Raw genomic sequence first — 24,731 nt, forward strand, 5'->3', positions numbered from 1 at the left:
AAATCCACTTCTTGTTACATAGAGTACAGTAGAGTAACCACACGCTTTTAACAAGGTCACCAAACCAAAAATACACTCGACAGTAACTGAGCTCACTGTAGTAACAAAATACAGTAGGCTTCCACCTCAGCCTTCCAGCAGCCAGTCATACTGCGCCGGTCATTTTTAAGTGTGATGATAAATATGCCCACGAGCACATGTTGGAAGGGTAGCATGTATGCAGGGTGTGTGAGGTATTCTTAGCACTGATGACAGTGCAGGTCAATGAATCCACTCACATCTCTAAATGGTGTCTTGGCAGCAGGACAAGGCCACTCGGTCCTGTCGAGGTATTGAATTCTGCTTCCAACTGATTATTTCTGCTTCAGATAAACTTCTCTCTACTACACTTCCTGAAACATCAAAACCCAAACACTTGGGGCTAAGAAAAATTTAGATGTGGGGAAAAAACCTTCAGTTGACAGAGAGCGAACATGCTGTCTGTGCTGAAAGATCAAGTGTTGGTAGTAGTATAAATGCCATTCATGAGATCAGATGAAGATATATATTTGGAACAGAAACTTCAGGAGAGCTAGATACACTGAACGAGGCAAGAGATGCACGGCATGCATATCCTCAACACCCACTGCTACAAATGATTATGAAATGATCTGCTTCGCTAGGAACATCATATACTTAAACCTAAAAACTTAATTACGAAAATTATGACATGATTTTAATAAATGAAAGTGAGGCTGTGTTTAGGCTGTGAGAGAATAATCACAGAAAGTCAACTATCAAATGCTGTGGTCTCAGAAATCCTTCTTTCAAGTCTTCTAAGCATCATGGTTACAGGTGTTTCTACAAAGTCGGTATAGAAGTGAGGCTGTGCCTCTTCAGATTCTTTCCATATGAGTCAGCTTCAACCACACTGCTCAGAAATAAGTTCAGAGGTGTTTTTCTTCAAGAGGAGAGGAGCTGTTAGCAGTTGTCATCCTCCAGGATGTCTGGGTGTTCCCCCCAGAACTGGTCCCCTATAATGTCACAGTGGTAGGCCTCCACCCTCCTCCTGCTCCGAGTAACAGGCACCTCTTTCTCCTCTTCATTAGGTAGCTTCAAGCGTTTGGTGACAGTCTCCTCTCGCTACATAAAAGAAATGAGAATAGTAACTAATCCAGTTATATATATACAGTAGGCCACTTAATAGAATAGCTCAACCTTTTGGCGAAAGAGAAACCCTCGATAGATGTAATATATCCTCCACATCTCAATCTTAACAAAACTGAATCCCTAATCCGGAAACAAAGCTGAACCTAAATACTTAGCCCTCTCCAGTCCTCCTTGCAGGTCCTCCACTGCTTGGTGTGTAGTACATTTTAAAAATATAAACCATGCAATCACACAAGATAAATAGTAAATGGGCACAAAGATGCAAAGCAGAACCTTAAAAAAAATGGTGCAGCTATGGCGGAAAACCCTTTTATGTTTATTGACTCTACATTAAGGAGGCAACTTAGATTCTGAATCGATGAACACTGAAGTGCTATCGCCAACGCTCATATATCAGCCTTTGGAGAGCACTTTGCAGGAGGCACCATTCTAATTCCAGCCTGGAATTCTTCTTCACCAACATGATGAAACCTTGACGTAAACACTGTCGTGGCGATGCAGATTCAATAAAAGCAGCCTCAGTGAAAAAAAGACACAATGACACCCCTCCGGCAACTTACCTTTTCCCAAATGAGGGTGGTGCCTTTCCGGTGGAGGCCCGATTCATTGTTGTAGTTGATGTCAAACTCTGAGAACAGGATCTCATTTTTATCTGCAGCTAATGTTCCCTGAAATGGAAGAAACACAGTCGGGCATGTGCATATAGACGTATGTATGTGAAATTAAGAGTGTACAAAAATGAGCTCATATGTCTGGACAGGGTTTTAGAGTACAGAGTACAATGTCCCTCCTTGTCCATCCTTTCAGCAAATACTTGAAAAGACAGCACCACCCACTGGTCGTATTCGAGCTAAAATGACACTGAAATTGATTAAATCTTGCTACTAAAAATGTTTCTTGTTGCTTGTTCATAAGTTTCTCTTGGGATTACAAGAGTTTGATGGCATGTGAATGACTTGGGTTGCCTGAACATCCAGTTTAGATGAACCATTTCCACAAGTCATCTGCTGTTTCACTCATAGACAACTGGAAATTAAAGGGACCTCCAGATAACAGCTGCATCAGTCCCAGACAGCAGGAGCTAATAGTGCTGTTAATAATACATACAGAGCCTTTTGAAATCTTTTTAGAAGGTATTTTCCATTAATTTACCCATTGTTTAGTCAGACAAAATGTCAAAGTGCCCATCAAACTTTATCAGAGAGAAAAACTGCATTTATAAGAAAAGATATTCTTCTCTTTTTTTCACAAGTTGACACCATTTATTAAGGTCTTAATAAAATGCATGAAAATAAAAGGCATGCTTTTGTCAAAATACTACAGAAAAAAGGACCAACAGCTCATTTTTCAGCATTAATTTACGCCTCCATTCCAGTGTTAGGATGTGATGTGAACCACTCTAGTCCCTCTTTTCTACAGGGCCTGACTCTTTTGAGATTGCTACCACTCAATAACCCTTGAAGAACATTATTACCATATAAAAGTGCATACAGTGTGTAGCCCAGGAGCTACACACTTCCAAAAACGATGGAAATATGTTTGACTGACTGAAGAGAGAGAGAGGCTTCACATAGCCTTCCATCAGAGCAGGTTAAAGTTCTATCAGCCCTTTGTGAACATGATCCAGAAATACCACCTTCTTCTCTGGGCCTCAGCTAATTCAAAATAGACTGAGGCAAAGTGGAAAACCCTCCTCCAGAGGAAAGGAGACCATCCAGCTTGTTATCAGCGCTCAGTTAGAAAGCCTGCATCACTGATGGTATGTGTGTGCATTAGTGCCTGGGAAACCGGCAACTTGCACATCTGGAAAGGCGCCATCCATGCTTAAAGGCATATAAAGACATTTATATAGATTTTAGAGCAGAACATGCCCCCATCCAGAAAACACACTGCTCAGAGAAGGCCTTGAATATTTCAGTATGACAACACTAAACCACATAGAGTATGGTTCTCCATTGGTAGAGTGGGTTCTTTTCTCTTTTTCATTTTTTACAGCCAGTCAAACTAACACCTACTGCATGTATGTCCTTTAAACATACTGACTGATGTAACATTAAAAAGGAATACAATTTTTAAAAAAATAACTGTCATTATTGTGTATTTGATCTAATTATGTTTTATAACCTTCCAATAATATTTAGTGGTCTTTAACAAGGATTGTATTTTCTTTTGTTGTCTTCATTTTGTTTATACAATCTGAAAAATCCACAACAAATTATTATAATTTCTCCTTATTATTAATATGAAGCACTGTAAATTTGTAAAATCCCATGCCAACATTAAAACATACATTCATAGGCACCAAAATGTTTTTTTTTTTTCTGCTCTCACCTTTAAACGATCCTCTGCCTGTGCTGTCGTGAGTCCTCCTTTTTGTACTAATGTCCAAAATACTGTGTTGTACAAGTTATTTATGTGACCTGAAAGACATAAAAACAAACAATCATATAGATCACACTGGGACTTACCTTGAAACACACCTGTGGTAACTTGCATGATATACTTACAGTCTGCTTGCCTCCAGCTCAGATAGTCCCTAAGGTTACGATTGCTGGGATACAGAACTACACGGCCATCAAAGCCAGGAGGGTACAAGAGGGGCTGTTCTCCGAAAAACTCCTTCCAGTAAAACACATAAGAGGAAGACAACTGGGAGGCCACATGGGTCATGAGCTTACTGCCAGGGAAGCAGAGAAGATATATGTTCTCACAAAGGTAAGACACGTTAAGACAGGTGTGTGAGAAAGACAATGAAGATAACCGAGTACCTGGCTCTTCTTTTGAACCAGGTGGAGGTCCTCTTGAAAACAAAGCTGAACTCATCACTTTGACCGTAAGCGATGGTAATATCCTCCAGCTCTTCCATGACAGAGCGAGCACTCCTGATCATCAATCCCAACGCCCTGTCATCATTGGGCTTTGTGAACTTGTGCTGCTCTGAAAACCTAAGAATTGACAGAACAAATTGTCAAGTAAAAAATAAAATAAAAATAATCTAATGACCCGAAAAACCTGCCATGTTTTTTTTTCGCAGTAATGCTGAAAGAAGAGAAAACCCACTTGTGGAAGTTGCGACCATCCAGTCTGACAACGATGTAGCAGTTGCGCAGACAAGTATCGTCTGTTTCAAAGTTGCGGACGTACTCAAACTTGCTCTTGGCCATGTTGTTGGATGTGGCAAACGGACGGGCAAGGACTGTGACAAAAGTGGACCTAACCCCCCCACCAAACCTGCAGACCTTACCTATCACCATGAAGAGGCTCCTGGAAAGAGAAAACAATAGGCATTCAAACACATCGTATGTCAACAAACGCATAACTCTGGTCATATTTGCAGCTTCAACAAGACCATAAGCTACTTCATTTTTACATAAAAACTAATTAAAATATATATATAATCAAGTCGACTGCTGGGATAGGCTCCAGCCCACCCGCTACCCGATTAACGGATTGACGGTATAGAAGATGGATGGATATAATTAAGTCATGACGGAGCTAATCAAAGTACAATTACTGTTACATGTTTGTCACGAGTTAGTCATTACTCACACTTCAACGTCCAGTGAGGTGTTGGCAAATTAGCTTAAATGTTTACATAAACATCTCTATTATATATAACGTGTCTCTAAAGCTAAATAACCAGGTCATATCTAAAATTATACAAATATAGCTTTTTTTTAACCATACATTCACACGTTGGTTTGTGTACAGTCCGTCCTCAAATTCTGTCGTAGTTGTACTGCCCTGGACATCACGTAGAAAGGTTCCGGACACCAAAGGATAAATGCTAAATCTGATATAAAATAAAGTTAATTTTCCTCCATTGTCTTTTAACCATCTTAAAAAAAACCCCGCTCATCTCAAGTCAAATGTTATTATACAACTGAAATGAAAGTGTATAAAGACAAGTGGACTTTCGAAAGAGTTATCAAAAAATCGTTAGTGTTATACCGCCATCTTGTGCTCAAAACTTAGAACGTGATTTATGTTCGTATACGTTTTGCAGGGGGTGATGGAACTTGTAGTTCATTTGCAAACTAAGACCTTGTCGTTAAGGTTTGTTGGGGAAATTGGTTATTTTCAAGTTGACATATTACAGAATTTGTGGAGGGAAAAAAACACAATTGAACGTTTGCAGAATGGAAATGCAGCACTTGAAAGGCTAAGCAAAAGCTAGGTTTAGAATCAAACGACGAGAGCAATTTTCCCAGGATGCCTCGCTTCAGTGCGGTGCGCTAATCTGCGGTTGTTTCAAACATGGAGGAGACGGAAAGGAAAAGTGATAGAAAAGATAGAAAAGAGCCGGTATCAGCACCCTCTTCGAGTACATCGTCAAAATCTGATGGCGACCCAAAGATTATAGACAGCAAAGCCGCGGACGATGACTCAGATCAAACAAACGTTTGTTCTGAAAAGTTCAACCCGTTGCTGGCCTTGTATTCTCCGACTCCACCACCGCTTCCTTTTCCAAACATCAAGTGCCTCAACAATGTAGCAGAGTATGAGAGTTTTATGAAGGGCGGCCGGGGCCGAGCTAAACCGGAGAACGTTGAGAAAAAACGGCAAAAGGCGATGAAAGGCGTGGTGGACCCGGAGCGCATCGAGAGGCTGAAGAAGCTCATGGTGAACAACCCGGTGTCTGAGGACGGGGAGAGCAGCGGCAAGGCGCCGCGGAGGAGGACGCAGAAGCCCCAGAAAAATGTCCTGACAAAGATGCCCTGTAGGTTCACTAATCACTTCAGTAAAACTTGAAATAGATGTAAAGTGCGCTGCAAACTAAACTGAAGTGGCTATAGAGACGCCCACCTTCATGGAAAACCATCTGCATGCCATATTTTTGTTATTGATTTAAATAGCTTAAAAATAAGCCTAATGGGATATCTGTGAATTACTTTCATTCAATAATCTAAAGACAGAGAGGCAAAGAACTGTCATTTTTAGGGGGTATTTATGTATGTATTAGATGATTAAGTGGAGGTCATCTGGCCATGACAGTGGCCCCTACCACTCTGGTTGAGGGGCCAGATGACCACTAGTCATTGAATCCCAAAAGAAAATGGGCACCTTACCTTTTAAAATAGCAAAGGCCAGATGAAAGGACTGAGGTGAGGATTTGGGACTGGGCTTTAATGATGGAAGGGGGGGGGGGTGGTATGGACCCAGATATCAACTGCTGTGAGATCTTGTGAGCGTGAACCAAGCACAGACTTTGGCAACATTTCCGTAAAAAACTCCTTTCCTCTTCTTATTTATTCTGGTTGTGTGTTTTCTTTCTTGCTCAGCTTATAGAAAGTTGAATTTAGTTGTAACCTCACCGTGCTTTTCTTTTTGTTTGTGTGTTTTAAGAACTCTTGATTTTTCTCTTCAGCTGAATCTTTGGTGTGAAACTGATCCGCTGCATAACCTCCTTCTTTATTTATTTCTTTGTCTTCAGTGTGTAAGGGCAGTCCTTTGGGGGAGCTGTACCGCTGCGTTGAGGAGAGGATAAGAGTCAAAGTTCACATCCGGACCTTTAAGGGTCTGAGAGGAGTGTGCTCTGGCTTTGTCGTGGCCTTCGACAAGTTCTGGAACATGGTCAGGGAACCCTCTTGCTCGTTCCTTCTCTTGACATTTACCACGTAACCGTTAACTTCATGTCTTTATGTGAGCCACTCGTCACCAGCTGTTCTTTGTCTTTGGCAGGCGATGGTGGATGTGGATGAGACCTACAGAGAGCCTTTACTCGGAGAGGCTTTCTATCACGAGAAAGCTCTCACCATTTCACGGGTTTGTGCCGTTTTGTTTCATTTTATTGTTATTCAGCGTATAGTAGCAGGCAAAAGTTTGTTCACCCATGTAAAAATGTCTGTTACTATGAATGGATGAATGACTACAAGCCAGATTCACCCACATGCTTAAGCAGCACTTTTTAGTCCATAAAGCCCGCCTGGTTACGCAGTGCTCCATCACCCACATCCACATGTCAGTGGATGCATTGGAAGCATCCTTCGCTCAGGCCTCGCACCTCAGGGCTGTGTTCATAGGCATTGTTGGGAAAAGGATTTCACACAGATTTATGTGTACTTATGAGAATACTTATGCAAAAACCGAGCCCTTAAAAGCTGCCAGGGAGTCTAGAAATTCGAAATAATCGAGGCTGACAAACCAGGAGAAGCCTGTAAAAGGAGAGCAGAGGAGGCAGCTGCTTCTTCGGTTAATGTAATGAAGAAACAGCAGGAAAGGTGGAGGGAGGGACAGTTCAGGGAAAGGACTGCTGGAAAGGCACATCAGAACCTGAGATATGTTCAGGCAGAGACTTTTATGCTGTTTATCTCAGAGTAATGGTCTTTTCCGCTTCCTTCTGAAAGTCTGCAGTTAAATGTCCAAACAAAGCTCGTGTTTTGGTGGAAAAAAGTCTCACAGACTGAAGTTTAAATGTAACTTTTTGGCTGCAATGAGCAAACGTTCGTAAGATTTGAAAGTTTCATTAAAAAAAAATCTCCTCGATGGTAAGTAGCTGCAATGCAGAGAGATAATTACAGAACGCTGCGAAACTTTAAAACCGGGTTCCCCGAGAACCTCAAAGATGATTGTCTTCATGCCCCAGGTTTTACCCACAGATATTAACACGCCTCAAATCTTTCTGCAGCTCTTCGAGAAGCTGAATCTCCAGGAAAGCAACGAGCCGGTAAAACGGCAGGAGACCCAGGAAAAGGCCGCCAGGCATCTACCTGCAAACCCTAAAGCTGCTTCAAGAGGCTGCTCTGCTGACATGAGAGCGGATGGCAGGACGGCAGAGTCCGAGCTGTCGGAAGCTGTTAAAGGCAGACAAGAAAAGCACAGAGTGCCAGTGAAGGCCCCGGGTCCACAGGCTCAACAAAAGAAGGAATCCCAGACTTATGGGAAGGTCCATACGCGGCACATCAACCAGCTTTTTATCCGTGGTGAGAATGTTATCCTGGTTAACCCGCAACCACTCTGATTGCTTTCATTTCCCTCTCTGTTATGCTGAGTGTCTGAAATACTCGGTGTGGAAGCACCGCCGGAGGCATCACTATGATTTCATTAGATTCAGATGAATCAAACACAGACTGTTACTGTATATCATATTGATATGGAAGTTTTTCCTCTGTCCACCAGAGAAATGATTCCGCTCTCGAGGAATAAAACCTTCTCACTGCTAATTGTGCTAGCCTGTGGTGGTCTTTCCTCCTGTCCGTGGCCGTCTGTGTTGTGGTTATCACCCAGCAGGTGGCAGCATGAATACGTCGCGGCCACCTGCGAGCCTATTGTCATCTGGAAGAGCTTGTCCCTTTATGTTGCTTTTCCCGTCAGTTTGAACGGGAATGACAGCGCAGTCTCAGCGGACTTCATAAATGCGTTATGAATAATTGAGTTTGTGAAGCTGGAGATTGCAGATGGCACTCAGAAGCTGTCATTTGTCTTGACGTCTCAGATTGCCTTTACTCTTTAATGGGCACATTACCCATAAAAGCACAATTTACAGCGTCTCGTGGAAGTTGTAAAGACGTTGCTTTTTTTTTTTCTTCCCCTCTCTCTCTCTCTCTTTAAATGACAGAGGTTAGTTTTGGATGATGAGCGGCGCAGAATTATTGTTTTCTCTGCATCTTCAGGTCTGAATTTACTTATTTTAGTTCCACTTCAGCTGACCCTCTTTCCTCGTGTTTCGTGTCATAAGTGGGGCATATTTCATGATTAGCGGAGCTTTAGTTCATCTCTTGTATATACGGTTTCTTTTCATAGCCCATAGTATAGCCCATTAACAGCCCTCTCCAGAGAGGGAAAACGGGGTCAATTGTTTTAATGCAAGTTGCGTTTAAGTCGTGTTTGTCACACAAAGTGTGTTCCAACAAACCTTGATACACGGAGGGGCACGGCCCTGATTGTAAAACAGATGAGCCACAATTAGACCGTACTGTCCGTGTCCTCCGTGGATTACGCCAGAGAAATCAGGCCATCCCTCTCAAGAGGAGAAACTGTAAGTTTCAGCTGTTGAAGAATTATGGAAGCACTAAGGTTGCGCCACTTAAAAGTTCTCATACTTTTAACATCAGAGGCTTGCATAGATAAGGAAAGTAGAGTTGAGATTTCAGCGGTCCCGATAGGAATCCCACTGTGTCCCGACGACTTAGTTTGTGGACCTGTTGGCTGCCTGCACCGCGATGCGCGTGCCGGTCGTTCACGGGGGGGCCTCTCCGTCATCGCTCCAAACGGCCGAGTTAAACTCGCATTAAGTCGATGCAATTTCCAAGCCAAGCGCATTGGCTTCGATTTTGCTGCTTGAAGCACTTTTGAATGAGTCTAATGACACAGCACACCAAATAACACACATCATTAACAAATTTCAATCAACTGTTTAATGTCGTCCATAAAGAATCTCGATGTGTAAATCAAATCAGAGCGGGAAGAAGGCAAAAATTTCACTTTCTCAAAGGACTTTTTTTTCACATATATATATTTTTATATATATATATATATATTTGCATATACTAGTGTTTCAATAACATTATCATTTTTGAGAGGCCCAAAATTATTCAAAGTAGAAAACAAAATGCATGAACAATTTCTACTGATATACATTAGAAAAATAGCAAACAGATTTTGGTCATTTTAATGCTTCAGACATCGATGCAAGGCTACTGTGTGTTAGTGTGCTCAGCCTCTTGAGCCCTTAGGAGCACAACTTCAATCCTCCCGAGGCTGCAGAATCCACTGCCCGCTTGTCAGTGAATTATTCATCTCGTTGGTGACTTATCAAAAAACGTCAGGCTGCCCAAGATTCAATTTTTGATTATCAATCACTCATTACAAGGGTCAGGAGGCAAACACCGGCCAGGCACTTGAACCACTGAGGAGCAACACGACGTACATCTAACACAAAACGTCTCTGGTGTACAGCTGAATAGGACCGTTTATGATGCCCTAACCCACATTTTCATCCAGCCAGCACCGCAGAGCAGATGCATGCCAACTGCATACCAGCTGGTTACACTGCACAATCTTCTGTACCTGATGAACTGCGAAACGCAGACTGATGATCGTTAAGGCGGTGGAAACGTGTCCAGAGTTGCCGTATTACTGTGCAACATTAATGAAAAAGGAAAGGCAGCATTTAACGAGATGCAGTGACTAACAACAACCACACAGACGGGTGCATTTTACAATCTTATAACAGTCTGAATCAACACTTCAGGTGCTGAACGAATCTCTCATCTTGGGGCTTTTGTGCCTCTAGCTATCACTGGCCTAAATAGACTGGAAACACACACACACACAAAAAAAGGTGCATGGGATGAACATAAAAAAAATAATAAGAAAAAAGGTATTGGATTACATATGTATGTGTGTATATATACACACACACACACACACACATACACTCAGCAGACAGCACACTTGGCTTAAGGCCCAAATACAAACATACACCGTTTGTACATAGTACAGAAGCTCAACTCTGGCAGCTCTCTCTCTTCAGCACTGCACAGTCCCACCGTCTCCTTCAGGTTGGCTGAGGAGAAAAGGCAACGGCCTTTCAGGCACCGCGTGCTGTAAGGAAGAACCCACAAGCCCTGGAAGAGGCTTCTCCCACTGATTATCTCATTTGGACGCAAAGTGATTATAGTATTCTTCATCTGTGAAATCTAAACGATACTTTCCCCATAAGAAAGGCCACAAACGATGGACTGTTGGAAAAAAATAATCTCGAATGACTCGATCGATTCCACGGCAAACAATTATTACCCCCCAAACTGCAACACTTACAGCCACACTTGGAGTGTGGACACTTATGTACAAAGAGAGCGCATTGATTTGCATCGTTCTAGATCTTAATTCATAGCAGATTTTAACTGTATGAGACGGACACGGCCTCTCGTGTGTTGACTTTATAACTTATTGTAAGGGCTCCAGGTTTCTATTTACAGTTTAAAGGAAGACAAGAGGACCCAAATTGAAATAAAATACAAAAAAAAAAGAAAAAGAGGTAACTTGACATTCATAAATGTATGTTAGAAAGATAAAATGGCCGATCGTGTTATCAAAATGTATTATTAGATAAAGGTACTGAGAATGCATCTCAACAAAAACTTATGTAGCTACTGATTTAGGTTGTTTTTTTTTACATTTTTTTTTTATTTTTTGCTATTCTGGTGATTTCACTTGATTGAGGTTATAAAGCAAAATCCCCCTGGCATTTTTCTCAATGGCGCTTTTCTTCTCATTAGCCAACATTTAACCAAAAACACACATCATCTGCGCGTCTAACCACCATCCCGGACCACATACATCATTGACACACATTCATTGGATCCATTCACTACTTAAAATGACGAAGAAAAAAAAAAAGAATGGAGACAGCGGGGTGTTGGAAATAAGATAGGTGACATAATTCAAGTACTCTTTGTTTGCATCTCATGACGATCCTTCACCAATGGACGGAGAGAGACTGCCACCACTCCTGATAATCTTCGCTCTCCAGTTGCTTCACTTTCCAAAGTTGCCAAAGTCAGCAAAGGCATCGTGTTTGGGCTGTTGGGCCATTGCAGGGTTCATCCCCATTCCCATCGCACCAGGCATTCCCATGGTCATACCCCCCTGTGGCATCCCCATGTTCATGCCCATCCCCATCAGGCCTGGGTTTGGGGCCATACCCATTCCCATTCCCATGCCCATTCCCATGCCAGTACCCGGGTGCATCATAGTATTAACAGGTGGTCTGACTGTTGAAGGTCCAAGACTCATACTGGAGAATCCCTGGGACAGCATGTTGGCGGGTGCTTGATTGCCTGAAAAGTCAAGAAAATACAGTGATTGGAAGAAATAAATTTCAAGTCGCACCAGATCAACGGGGGGATTAAGAAGAAGACCCCAGCTAAATTTGTTGCTGCCTGATCTGACCTTGTTGGAGGGTGTTGAGACTGGGCTGGCTCAGTTTTGGGGGCTGCATGCCAGGGGCCAGAAAGTCCAGGCTGATGTTCACTGAATGATCTGACCAAGTGGATGGGAGAGATGCTTTGGCTCCTGCACCCTGGGAGGTCATTCCCTGCTGCCCAGGCTGTAGCTGTAGAGGGCCCCCCATGTTCTGCATGGGCTGGTAAAGACACAAAGTATATGCACAATGTTAAGAAAAATATAGCCAGTTCGTGCCATAACGTGATAAAATGCATAAAAGCTTTTTTTCTCCATAATTCAAGGTCTCAAACCCTGCACTCAGATCCGCTTAATCCTGATACTGTCAGAGGAATCTGCTTGTGTTGCTTCTGAACTCATTAGAAAACATACCATGCAAAGAAACCAGAAAAAACCCGAAGAAGTGGGTGTCATCTCAGTAAAACAAAGAATGTCTTTTTTGGTTCTCCCCCCCCCTTTTTAAGTAGGTCAGCAACCTTTTAACATGGAAATACAGTCAACATATGCAAGCTTTAGTTGAGTTTTTAATGTTTTTGGAGCTCACATCTCATTCTTTTCATTCTGTGCCAGTAACAGGAGGAGTGGGTGGTAAGTGGGAGGTCTCTTGGGGAGATGAGCATCTGGTTAGGGCTGCATGTTTAACGCTTCACCAAGATACTTGTCCTCTGTCTTTCAGTCACACAAGGATGTCTCTATCAAACTGGCTTGCTGACTAATGTGGTCACCAAGGAGTGTAAGTGGTAGGCAAGGGGATGAGTGAGGAAATACAAGAATAAGTTTGTGCTGGAGTGGTGTACAGCTTCTTACATGCGTTTGCCATACATCTATTTTCCACGGCATAATCACCAAGAAGGGAATTTTTTGTTATTACTTCCCAGAAACGTGTCGGGAAGCTCTTAAACTAATCAGCCACAACCTTAAAACCGCTGGCAGGTAAAGCAACACTGCTCACCTTTTTAAAGTCTAATATTCTGGCATTCAGATGGATGTTACCATGACACTTGCCACATATTTCAGCATGTTTTGCAGGACCCATGCATGCACATGATGAGGGACTGATTGAAATTAACTGACTATTCAACATATTTAAATTGTTTCCTTTACTCAACTATACGACAAACATTTGCAAACTATTCCAAACTGGGCTGAAAATGATAAAGCTAAACTCAAGGCATAAAAAGATGGATCTTAAGCGATCTCATGGAGTAATAATTCCATGTGGCGTTAGAAACATTTCAGCAGAGCAGAGAAGATTAATATTTAAAATCTCCAAACCTTTTTGTCTATATTAATAAACCAGCCGGCACTCAAAGTGATATGCCTTGCTGTAGCGGACTGCATTCATGCTCAACAATTCAATTACAGTTTTGTTTTGTCTTGGCTTTATGGATCATCTTCACTGAGAGTAATTGTGTCAATTCAAAGCAAAGTTAGAGCACTTGGACAAGCACCATATCTACTTATACAAAAAGGCCAAAAGCAAGAACTGATGAGAGGGCCGGCTAGTTTAGCAGGGCATATGTGCAATATAGCAACTTTTATAATGCTGGTAGAAGCACCGTCATTTACCAGCAATACTGCAGACTGACGTCAGCGTTTGTTGTAGAACAGTGGCTTTCTCTTTACAGCTGATGTGTTGTGTTGCCTAACATTTTACAGTCTTAAGTAAGTGTTTAATGACACTTTTACATGTGTCAACAGCAGTTTGATGGTGTCCCAGCATTTGTCAAAGAGCACATCAGCAAAGAAGAAACTTCAGAGCAGTAAAGGCAGTGTGTTGCTGGTAATTTTCATCGTTTGAATTTTTAGTAAGTGGTAGCTTATAATTCATACTAGAAAAGCAGTAAATCTCTAAGAAACCACAAAAAAAAAAAACAACAACACTTTGATTGGCTGTCATTTTAATAGCTTTTTTTGTCGTCAAATTCACTCTCCAAGTGTTTGCAACTAAATCATTTCATGAAATCGTGGTTATTATAGTGCTGGTGTGGACGGCCATCCACTTGTATCAGAGCATCATTTCTCTTGAAGCAGTTCTAATCATAGTTCACTGCGCTGACAGCCCTTTAACAGCTGAATATCATGACTGGTATTGGCCATAACAGCTTCAAGCTTACGATAACACTGCGGACTAATTTAAAGGTGGTTACTTCACTTTAACGTTCCAACATAATATGTGGTGGTGCAGCAACATATGAGGATGTTTGCTGCACCGTTCACACAAAGCAGGCAAACAGGAGAAGAAGAAGCAGAAAACACCCCCGGGGGGGTTATTGCTAGCCTCTACAATGAGCCAGTGTATGTTGCTACTGGTGTGTAAACTCAGGCTGGAGATTTTTATGGAACCTGTGCAACAGCTCAATACGACTAACTTGGTTACACACTTTCCTAATCATAATTCTGCAGGTGTCACTACAGTAGTGTGTGCACACGTATGACTTCCATGCTGGGACTGATGTGCCTTAAAAGCAGGAATTGGGGAACACAGATGTGTGTAAGCACATACGATGCAGAGCTGAGCTTCCTCTGTTTGGTATGTGTAAATCACCTAAGGGGAAGAGAATGCGCTTTATTGGCACAAAGACGATGCAACTGATGTGTGAAAACGGTTAGCATTTTCTATTCCCCATGTTATTTATCAGGGAGCATTAAAAAAACAAGAGGAATCCAGATATTAAGGTCAGTTAAACGATGAATAAGAAAAGAAAAGCCCCCATGGACAGTGCATGTTAAGATGAAGGCATCTGTAAGGCCAGAGTTTCAAGAACTGCTGGAAACAGCTGCTTCAAAATATGTTCCACAGCAGTGTTATCGTTTCATTTGATTGCAGATCTTTTGTTTATTAGATCCCTTGTTTGTGTAACAACTGTTTACACCTTTCTGCAATCATAATTTGTGTCTAATTATTAAAGTCAAAAAGGTTCCATCAGGGTTAAAGATGAAAATAACTGACGGCGTTAAATTTTCTAAATACATCTCTAATATCGTTTTTCAGGGAATTCCTGAAAATTTGATCCTACTCCGGAGTTTTCCCACAAATATTTATTCATTTACACGATCCAACACAACACAAGTTACGAAATAATTAAAATCATTTTGTGCTCCATGTTTAATTGGGTTCTCTTTATCTATTTTTAGGAGAATTTAAAAATGACGCCACCAGCTTTGACCCACTGGTGGTGCAAAGTGTGCTCCAGGTGCAGACAAGAAAATGTCAGAAGTTTTGAGCTCACAGTCATAGCAGCTGTGCGAGACTCAATGTAACATAAATAAGTAACTACAATTTAATAAAATGATTTCATATAAAAAGGTTGAAACACTAATCTTCTGACAAACCTTTAAACATTCAGTTTCTCATGTCGTGAAGTCCTTTCAAAATAATCTGTTGTATTATTATACTTTCCTCTGTCTCAAAATGGAGAATATTTATTCCCCAAACACTGCATCCATGCACACAAAGTGTTGTGACCATATTTCCACCTGTATTCCATTTCTGTCCGGAACACTTGTAAGGCTTGTAATGCTATGGATATAGATAAATTATTTAAAAAAAGAATGTGAGTGTGCATGAGTGCAACCATGCATACCTGTGATTTAGATTGGGGCAGGACTGTGGTGCTCATGCTCTGTGTGCTGCTCATGCTAAAGTTTAGGCTCTGGGAGGAAGTGAGCGACTGAGTCGGGCCCATCAAGTCAAACAGGTCTGCAGAGGCAGGACCAGAGGCAGGAGCCGAGACAAGGGTGGGGGCCGTGGCAGCGGCAGAACCTGCTGTAAAGCCTCCAAAAAGGTCATTTCCACTGATGTCGACAGTCTGAGCAGATGCTGGCATCTGACCGCCAGGAAAGGCATTCCATTCTCCAAATTCTCCATTGGTGTTAGAGGATGGTGCTGCAGCAACATGAAAGAGACAACATGCATGAATGGCCAACCTTGTCATCCAGACAGGATATCTGTCCTGAGAGCTCTACAAATAATTGAAAATTCAGTGAACAGAAGTCATACAAGCAAATCTGAATCTGTCATAGCAAGAGGGAAGAAAGCACACAATTTTGTGGAGAGTCGAGCTTTATCTATGACATTCTTAGAAACCACTTGTGCTGCGTTTTAAATTTTCATTGAACTGGCCCAGCTTGTTTGCTCTTCCCCTCACTCAGAGCTTCCTCCACCCCCAGCAACTTCTTCGTCTGTCCCTGTCTCCTTGTCATCCATAACAGGAGTTGATGTGTGTCTGTTCTTATTATGCAGAGCAGGTAGCAGGCTCCATATGGCCAGAGCTCCCTCAGCATCCCTCTGAATATTCTAGCAGTATGACTGCAACAGGACAGCATACCGTGGCAAACACTATAAAAAATAAAAAAAACTCTTAAAACCAACCTGACGACAGTCCAGCAGAGGCAGCGTGTGAGGAGAAGTCAGCAAATCCACCAATCAGGTCTGGGTTGAGAGAAAAGCAAAAAGAAAATCCAGGTCAGTTTTAAACAGGTAAGTTCCAGGTGTCATTCTTACATAGTTAGCATTCCTTCAGTGTGAGAGGTTTAGGACGGAGGGGAACGGTGGAAGCAATGGATTTGTGGATGAGGCCAAACATCTGTTCAGCACTCTCGCCGTCTCCATCCACAAGGAACTCCTCCAAAAAACATCTGGTGTACTTAGTCCCTATACATCAACTCCCTCCCCTGGCTGTCCCCAAAATCTGAAGCTTGTTTCAGCAGCTGGGCATAATCTTTCAACAGTATTTAGTGTGTGCCTGTAGCTACTGTAGTGTCTACTCGAAGGCCACCTTTGCCTTTGGGTAGACAAGTGTTTTTTCCTGGTTCTGGTCTTCAACCAATTAGCCTGTTGAGACCACAGAAATCCCACCTGATTGCATCCATCTCCTGCTAAAACCGATAACAAGTGTCACTAAGTGTCAGAGTATTCGAAGAATTCACTTAAACCATACCTGTGGGGGCAGGCTGACTCGATGCCGCGTCCACCATCAGCAAGTCAGCCAGACCTGTACTGGAGGGCTGCGGAGCTGCTGCTGCTGGCTGGGTCTGGAAAAAATGTAAAGAAAAGAAAATCAGAACACAGCGCATAACATAACATAATCACACTCAACCAGAGCCATTTCTGTAAAGTCTTATCTCATTTTATATTCTCTGTTGTGATCTTGCTACCTGTTTGGCAGCGGTGTCTGGGCTCCCATCTCCTGTGTAGTGAGCTGCGGCCCCCAGGTCGACCTTTCTGGACGGTCCTCTCTTTCGTGTTGCTGTAGTTTCTGTTGCTTGGACAATGTGTACACTCTTGGTGGTAACAGTCTCTTCTTCGTCTTTGAACTCTTTTCCTGTCTGCCCATTGCGAGACGAACGATCGCGGTCCTCATCGTTGTCACTGCAGAGAAAAACTTATTTCGGGTCAAATGAACCAGAGCTGTTTTCTGTACATGGATCTTTGTTCCGAGCTCGATTGAAAAGGTCAAAAACTGTTAAATTGTCCCGTTTCAGAAAATCTCCCCCACCAATGTGCAATGCACCAATTGCACTGATAATTGGAGGAAGAGGTGCCACCCATAATGTGCTTTCAAATCTGACTGAATCTCAGGGAACAGCCAGCTGTTCAACTCTGGTCCTGACTGTACGTAAATGATGGACGGAGCTGTCGTGACATCACCAATTTGCCATTTAGAAGCCTTGTGTTTGAAATTTCCAACATGATCATGATCAGACATTTTTAAGAACCTTTAGCAGATCATAAAACATTCCTTTGTATATGAAACATAGTTTGTATCTCTTATATCATATCATATTAGCATTCTCTTGCCTGAACCGATCAGGTGAGTCGTCTCTGTCCTTCTTTCTAAACCTGCTGATGGTGTCATCAATGGTGCTGCCAATTTTGTCACTGATCTCCCCCAACTTTTCGCTGAATGGAAATGGCCCTTTATTCTTGTCCCAGTCGTCATCCCACCTTCCCCGGCTGTCGCCAGTGTCGTACCTGTCCCCGGCTTAAAAAAAATAAAAAAAATAATCAAGATTCAAACACACATTCACAGACATCACAGTAAGGATTTTGCAAGAACAAGAATCCATTTAGAATTCAGTGATTTTGTTAAATGAACTTACTATAAGGTCGATATCCCATACTGTCAGAGGACACACCGATGTATTTGTCTTTGTTCTCTTTTGCCTTTTTCCGCTCTTTCCTAAGCCTGTCATCATCCTGAACAAAGTCCACCAGCTCCTTCACCTTCTGACGAACATTCACTCCTTGATCCTTCCCATTCTCATCTAGAGAGAGAAACATAAACATATATTAATCAATTTGGATGCAGAGGTGTTAAATAACATAAATAAGCATCTAGGTAAAGGGAACACTGATGGTTCTTACTTGTAAATAAACTTCTTTGGAAGAAATGAAAGCAGCTTTGGAGAAGACTGTGTGTGTGTGTGTGTGTGTGTGTGTTTTAAGGGTTTGTGGATTAAGCAGTGCTTAGCGCCTCCATGCATTCATTCCAGCTAACACTAAAACTATTGTTGATAAACACACTACAGTTCTGATGTGCAGAGAACTTCTTATCCCATCAAAAACAAAATGCATGAAGCATACAGATGGAGTTCGAAAAAGACCAAATGCAGGTAAAGATGAAAATGGTACCTTACCTACAAAGTGGTAGCTTTCTAATGATCTCAGGTCATACAGGTGTTCTCTGGTACTGGTTACAACCCTCTCAGATCCATTCCTGATTAGATGGGCCAGCAGTAACAGGGCCTGAGACAAAGAAGCACAACAGTAGTTGGAGAAAAATGTGATTGATTGAGAAAATCAATTCTTCTTCCAACAAGATTGAACTTCAGTCTTGTTTTAGGACTAATCAAAACTTTACTAAGCGCTTTGGTCTTTGAGCTCTGAGTCGTAATGAATCATGTGCATTTGTGGGACGTTGCAATTAGACCTTGTAGACTCTCCTCCAATTCTTCTTGTTGTCCCTCAACATACGGGCCCACAGCATGTTCATCACTTCTGGGAACTGCTCATACATGAAGGTGGCTCTGTTTACACACACACACACACACATTGGACGAATCAAAGAGAGGGAGACATTATCACTCACAAACGTGTGCATCTGCAATGCATGACAACTGACAATTAAACCGGAAAGTCTAATCAAAGCTTTTATGCAGGCACCATCTCAGGAAGTTTAAAGTGTTTAAGCTACAACAGGTTCCTTAAGAGCATTGTGCTTGCATTGTACTCCACGAGTTGCAGTGACTAGATAAATCTGAACCCAAAGGGATTAAAAGTTATCCATAAATATGTCACTCTGTAAAGCACAAATAGACAGTGCTGTAAATTCAAGAGTTTCAGACCCATTTCATGTTTTTGCAGTTAATGCCAAGTAACAAATAACTCAATAATGTAGAAAAGATATTTGACAATCAGGGTTTTTTGTTGTTTTGGGCAGCCGAAAAGTTAGGATAAAGTAAAAGTAAGGTATGGACCCCTTTTAACCTCAGCTTAAGTTCTGGGTCATTAACACCTTGTCATCAGTCAAATACTGCAGGTAGCGTGCCTGTTGAAGCAAGCACTGAGGAAAAACACAGCAATTTTATTAGAATTGTGAAATTAAAAAAAGTTAATAGAAAAATGAAGAGTAACTGGATTACAAACAAGTCAAAACAATCCAGTCACATCGGCTATCATGGTCTGCACAACCAGGAATCAGAAAAAAAAAAAAGAGCTTATTAATTCAGAATATTACAAATGTCTCAAAATTAACAATCCCATCAAAATCAGTCAACCATGAATATATGAAGTGTAACACTATGCTAATTTCATAAAATAAATAAAGTTGGGTTCTGGACAGCTGGAAAAAAACAAAAAAATACTGATTCATTACGGAAAATGTAAATCTTTTATTTTGTGTAAATATGAGCAAACAAACTAATTGCAAATGGTTATAAAATGTTAACTGATCATTTATAGATCAATTACTGATGACAAATTGATTCATGAACTTTTTGCTGTAGTAACAAGGATCATTCATACCCATTCCTAGAAAATGCTTTTGAATTTTTTTTATTTATTTATTTTTTAAATCTCTAAGAACCCTTAGTGGTGAGTCCCTGGACTAATCACAAAGTACCTTCCTCCGCCTGCTTTTAGCATTTTGTCCAAAGTAAATTAATTAATCCCCAAGTCAAGCTCGAGGATAAGTTTAGTTTATGTCACTCTGTGGTCCGTTTAACAACAACAACAACAAAAAGAAAGCAATCTTTGATAACACAACCATTTCTCATCTCTTTTAAAAGCCATGGATGTACAAACAGTGCTTGTGGCATTTTGAATTCTTATGCTGAGCACAGGTTGTGGCAGTCATGAGACCCGCATTCAGCTCAACCAAAATGACCAGAATAGCTTCTGTCTGGAAGAAAAATACTGTCTCGGAAACAGTGAGTTTTGTGGGTACCATAAAAAACTTAAATCAAGTTTGGTCAGAGTAATGGGAATTTTTTTTATTTTTAAGAAAAACTAAAGAAATTTGGAAATGCAGATGTAAGAGGCTCCATTTGTCTGGTTTGCCTCAGTTTATAATTAACCATGATATGTTGTAGAACATCCTGAAGGCGAACATCCATTCTCCTTACCTAGAAATTTCACTCATCAGCTGTCCTGATGGACCCCAAGGGTCATCATTGGTGGCCTCTCTGACTTTAGACTCCACTTCTGAGTAGTTCATCACCACGTTCGTTCTGTAGAGTAAAAACACAAAGACTTCACTGCTTAAATCAAGCATTTCACAAGGCATTAGGCATCTCTGTTCTGTGTGTGGCCACCACAGACAATAAAAGATAAAAGTCACTCTCATAACCACCACACCCATGCACTATCCTTTTATAAGCTAAAACAGCAATAGGGAATGCATGCCAAAACCAGAAACAAAGCCTGAACAAAGCAAATGCAAATCTGCATTCTACAAAAACACCAAAAGTGGTGCAGAGCACAACAGGGCTGTGCTGTGTGTGTGTGTGTGTGTGTGTGTGTGTGTGTGTGTGTGTGTGTGTGTGTGTGTGTGTGTGTGTGAGCTTTTTCCTGCCGACATTCTGAGAAACCAACTTCAAAAGAAAAAAGAAACTTAAGTTGTTAGAATATTAGCTCTCTAAGAACTTAAGCTAACAACAAATTTGTTTTATAAACTCAGAGGACTCTATATTTTACAAGTGATGAAATGACACTCAGGAACACGTTTGAAATTGTAATGATCACAGAACTTAGTAAAATCGAACTGGAAATAAATGTACTCGATACACACTCCCATAACCAACAATGTGTCAGACAAGAAACTACTGTGCATCAAATAGCAATTTAGAGAATATGCAGCAAAGTTGAGAAATACGAAGGACTTTTGGGGAAAACAATAATGCAGAAATATAAATGATGTGTGACCATTCCTGCTGCACTGTTGTCTGTTTGCATGGCCTATTAACTGTACTTGGAAATTAAACATTTGTCGAGGAGATTTTCAATCTCAATTTGACCATTCCTGATTAGTGAAAACAGGAATGCGGGATCTGATATCTATTCAGCAGTAACTGGATAAACTGGTTATCAGGACAATATTTTCAAATTTATGCTTCACAGGGAGCAGTGTATCCAGTTTCTATGCATTGTGCTCCGTGTGTGTAAGGCATACCCAAGAGGCACTCTATTCACTTACAATAAATGGCTTTTAACAGGACTAAAGAAGTATAATCAAAACCCATACAGAAATCTTGTTCCAGATAATCCATCAAGCACTCTCACAACTTTATCCATGGCTGGACAAACAGGAAATTTGAAACTTGTAACTTCCAATGCCTCACTACTACCACATCAGCAATAAAATGTACTGGCCCCCTAAGACCGGCAGTAATTTGTTGTACAGGTAATACAGATATAAGCTCTGTACATTTACATAGACAGGCTGCATTACTACTTGAAGCTACAAGATATGAATATCAGTCTAACAACTGAGTCTTCGAAAATCTGATCTATCCCAATTTGTATAGAAAAGTATTCCGTAACCATGCCTAAAATGTGTCTCAGAGGTAAGGCATAGCTGACAGTAACTGCTGAAGGGTCCATGTTTGACTGTTGGTTTCAATCTCAGGCAAAACTTTATCTATGTTTCAAAACAAGGCCATCATGTTTTAACCCAGCTTCACATCGTCTTGAGGAATGGGGTGTGTGCTCTGTGTGCTATATTTCTAAATTCATATGTTTTGAGTTTTTCTTGAAACCACTTGCATGAATGATAGCAAAGCACAAGAAGACATGATGTAGTGATGCAACAATTTATCTCTCCAGAGAAGGCTTCTGTCCGAGCTTATCAGTTAGATAAAACGGAAGTTGTGATACTCTCACAGTGACACACTATCACACAGATTTCCGCTACTATAGTACGGTGTCAAAACATTTCCCATGCAGTTACTCTGAACGTAAGTGCACTTCATAAATTAACTTCAGTTTACTCACACAACAAGAATGCTGCGCGATGTCACTGTCTGTGTTGTTGTAAATGGTTTGAGTCTGGTGATGCTTCATGAAAACAGATTCTTATTGTGATCATTTCTAAACGTGCTATGGCACAAGCTCTATCATCACCTACAACTGAAAACAAAAACCAAAACAGGAAAAAAAAATAAAAAATCAACATGGAGACTCCAAACGTTTCGCTCTTTCTCGTTACCTGACATCCTCTAACAAACTGAAGACTTATTGCAAAAGGTCACGCTGCAGGGAGACAAGTGGCTCCACAGGACGACAATCTTGAGCAACATTCCATTGTCTGAGTTTGAAAAACTACCCACTAAAGCTTTGAAGGGAGATACAATTGTGCAATAACGTTGCACGGCCCTGCAGTACAGTACACCACAGCATGCTCATGTTTAGTTAGCTGCTGAAAGTAAACACAGCACAAAAGAAGAACAAAAAGGTGCAGCGACCACAAGGTATTGACCAATTTCAGTGCTGACTGACAAAAATGTTCTGGAACTAGATTCACGGCCATCAGATTACTGGTTTGTCTAATGCTTTAACCAAATGATCACAAGAAGTATACAAAAAGTACACACACGGCACACAAATTAAACTGAGTGCGAGTTATTTACATGCTTTCGATCATTTCTTAAGTCGCAGTTTGTGCAACCACTAAAATTTAACCAAAATCTGGTAGAAAGGTAAACCGTATCTAAACTTGACAAACTATACTTAAATCGTCAAATTCCAGCACTGAGACATTCTCACAAAATCCCCACAAAATAAACCACCAAACACTTCCCTTCACAGATTAAACTACTGGTTTAGGTACTGTAAATCATTCTACAAATACAGCTTTACTATGTAAAGTGTTGCAACAAAAAAGAGTGGGGATTAAGGTGTTAATAATTTATTCGGCACTCTTAATAAAATTACTGGATAATACGTCAATGTATTATGAAGTATGCTGTTCAACATTGCTGAACTTTGCCATGTTTAGATTTAGCTTGTTCGATATGTCAAATAGGCGTTTTGACACAAGAAATTGCCGACGATAACTATTGTAATCCAGCCACATGTTGTAACTTTATGATAGACAGTTACCATAATTTATAGAATAGCTACTGTAACTTGAAGTGTGACTAGCTACAAGTGTCCTAACGATTATACTGCAAAGTGGTCCAATACACAGTTATGTACTTAAACGTTTTTCAAGACAGAGGTAGCCAAACATCGATTGGAAAACTTGTATTTTAAACCCTAAGCGTTCCCTGATGGTTATTGAGTCGAGGGGCTGTCAAACTAGCTTAGCTTGCTAGCCCAGTGAGCGAGCTTCCCAGTCAAGTAGCTAAATAATTAGCTTGTCAGCTAAGAGAGTTAGCTTGTACTGTCGGACAGAACACAAGAAAGACACGCTCAGTCATCGCATAACATTGTAAATGTCATAGCAGACAAGTGAAAACACGGAGACAAATAACTTAAATAAACACGAGATACTCATATCAAGGCAAAAAGTGTTATTGAAAGTCAGCTAACTTGCTAGTAGCTTACAAGCTAGCTAACTTGTTAGAGTGACGTGACGTCAAAGTTTTGGGTACGTGTCTTTTTCAAACAGGTAAACTACAGGCGCAAATAACACAAAATAAATAACGTATAGTCAGGTAATACTCACGCTTTGTCAACCAACTCCCTAACTTTCCACATGTTAAGCATCTTGGCTCTGTGAAAAGGGGCTTACTGCCTCGGCAAAACCCTTTACTCCAGACGAGGACCGAAACCAAACCTTGAACTCTGGAAAGTAAACTATTTTTCACCTCCCTTTCAAGACAGGAGGCGCAAACGCACCACCAGACAGACAGGAAAGGTTACTGCAGTAAATACCCTTGTAACGTCATCAAAACTGCGTAAAGCAGCAATGGAGTTGTAGTTTATTATTCGTGTGACGGTACCACCATGGATACTGTAAATACATTAATCTAATCTCTTAGATAACTGAATGAGATTACCGCCGTTGGGTTACGAGACAAGCGTTAACCCTACGCCGAAAAAGAAACGGCAGACAGAATGATACACAGCTGTCGCAGAGTGTGGGGAGATAAAACAACTGAACAGAAATAGTTATCAGCGGAAAGATAAAAATGAAACGGCAAGTATTTAAACTGGAATCCACACATGA

General features: G+C 41.1%; 3 protein-coding genes across 6 annotated transcripts; 1 reads left to right on the forward strand and 2 right to left on the reverse strand.

Annotated features, from left to right (window-relative positions):
- Window positions 1-697: 697 nt before the first annotated feature.
- On the reverse strand, window positions 698-4,934 carry thg1l (tRNA-histidine guanylyltransferase 1-like). 3 transcript variants are annotated; one of them, XM_072396042.1, is made up of 7 exons: window positions 4,837-4,934; window positions 4,210-4,413; window positions 3,918-4,094; window positions 3,657-3,826; window positions 3,481-3,569; window positions 1,710-1,817; window positions 698-1,122 (listed from the first exon to the last, which is right to left on the reverse strand). In XM_072396042.1, coding segments are annotated over exons 1-7 (912 nt in total). In that variant the 5' UTR covers window positions 4,839-4,934; the 3' UTR covers window positions 698-960. The 3 variants fall into 3 exon arrangements, with proteins under 3 accessions (XP_072252143.1, XP_072252145.1, XP_072252144.1); XM_072396044.1 differs by having other exon boundaries at window positions 4,832-4,916; XM_072396043.1 differs by lacking the exon at window positions 4,837-4,934 and adding an exon at window positions 4,699-4,814.
- Window positions 4,935-5,356: 422 nt separating this feature from the next.
- lsm11 (LSM11, U7 small nuclear RNA associated) lies at window positions 5,357-8,316 on the forward strand. Its single transcript, XM_072396041.1, has 4 exons — window positions 5,357-5,869; window positions 6,584-6,723; window positions 6,832-6,915; window positions 7,778-8,316. Exons 1-4 carry the CDS (start codon window positions 5,407-5,409, stop codon window positions 8,108-8,110), a joined length of 1,020 nt encoding a protein of 339 aa, XP_072252142.1. The 5' UTR covers window positions 5,357-5,406; the 3' UTR covers window positions 8,111-8,316.
- A 1,175-nt stretch (window positions 8,317-9,491) lies between these two features.
- Window positions 9,492-24,412, reverse strand: clint1a (clathrin interactor 1a). Of its 2 annotated transcripts, XM_072396036.1 has the most exons (12): window positions 24,228-24,412; window positions 20,686-20,790; window positions 18,993-19,089; window positions 18,700-18,808; window positions 18,163-18,327; window positions 17,861-18,044; window positions 17,218-17,431; window positions 17,001-17,094; window positions 16,433-16,492; window positions 15,645-15,946; window positions 12,046-12,238; window positions 9,492-11,933 (listed from the first exon to the last, which is right to left on the reverse strand). In XM_072396036.1, exons 1-12 carry the CDS (start codon window positions 24,266-24,268, stop codon window positions 11,632-11,634), a joined length of 1,866 nt encoding a protein of 621 aa, XP_072252137.1. In that variant the 5' UTR covers window positions 24,269-24,412; the 3' UTR covers window positions 9,492-11,631. The 2 variants fall into 2 exon arrangements, with proteins under 2 accessions (XP_072252137.1, XP_072252139.1); XM_072396038.1 differs by lacking the exon at window positions 16,433-16,492 and having other exon boundaries at window positions 24,228-24,411.
- Window positions 24,413-24,731: the final 319 nt, after the last annotated feature.

Source organism: Leuresthes tenuis, unplaced genomic scaffold (assembly GCF_036924035.1).
Source record: "Leuresthes tenuis unplaced genomic scaffold, fLeuTen1.0.hap1 SCAF_11, whole genome shotgun sequence".
Lineage (NCBI taxonomy): Eukaryota > Metazoa > Chordata > Actinopteri > Atheriniformes > Atherinopsidae > Leuresthes > Leuresthes tenuis.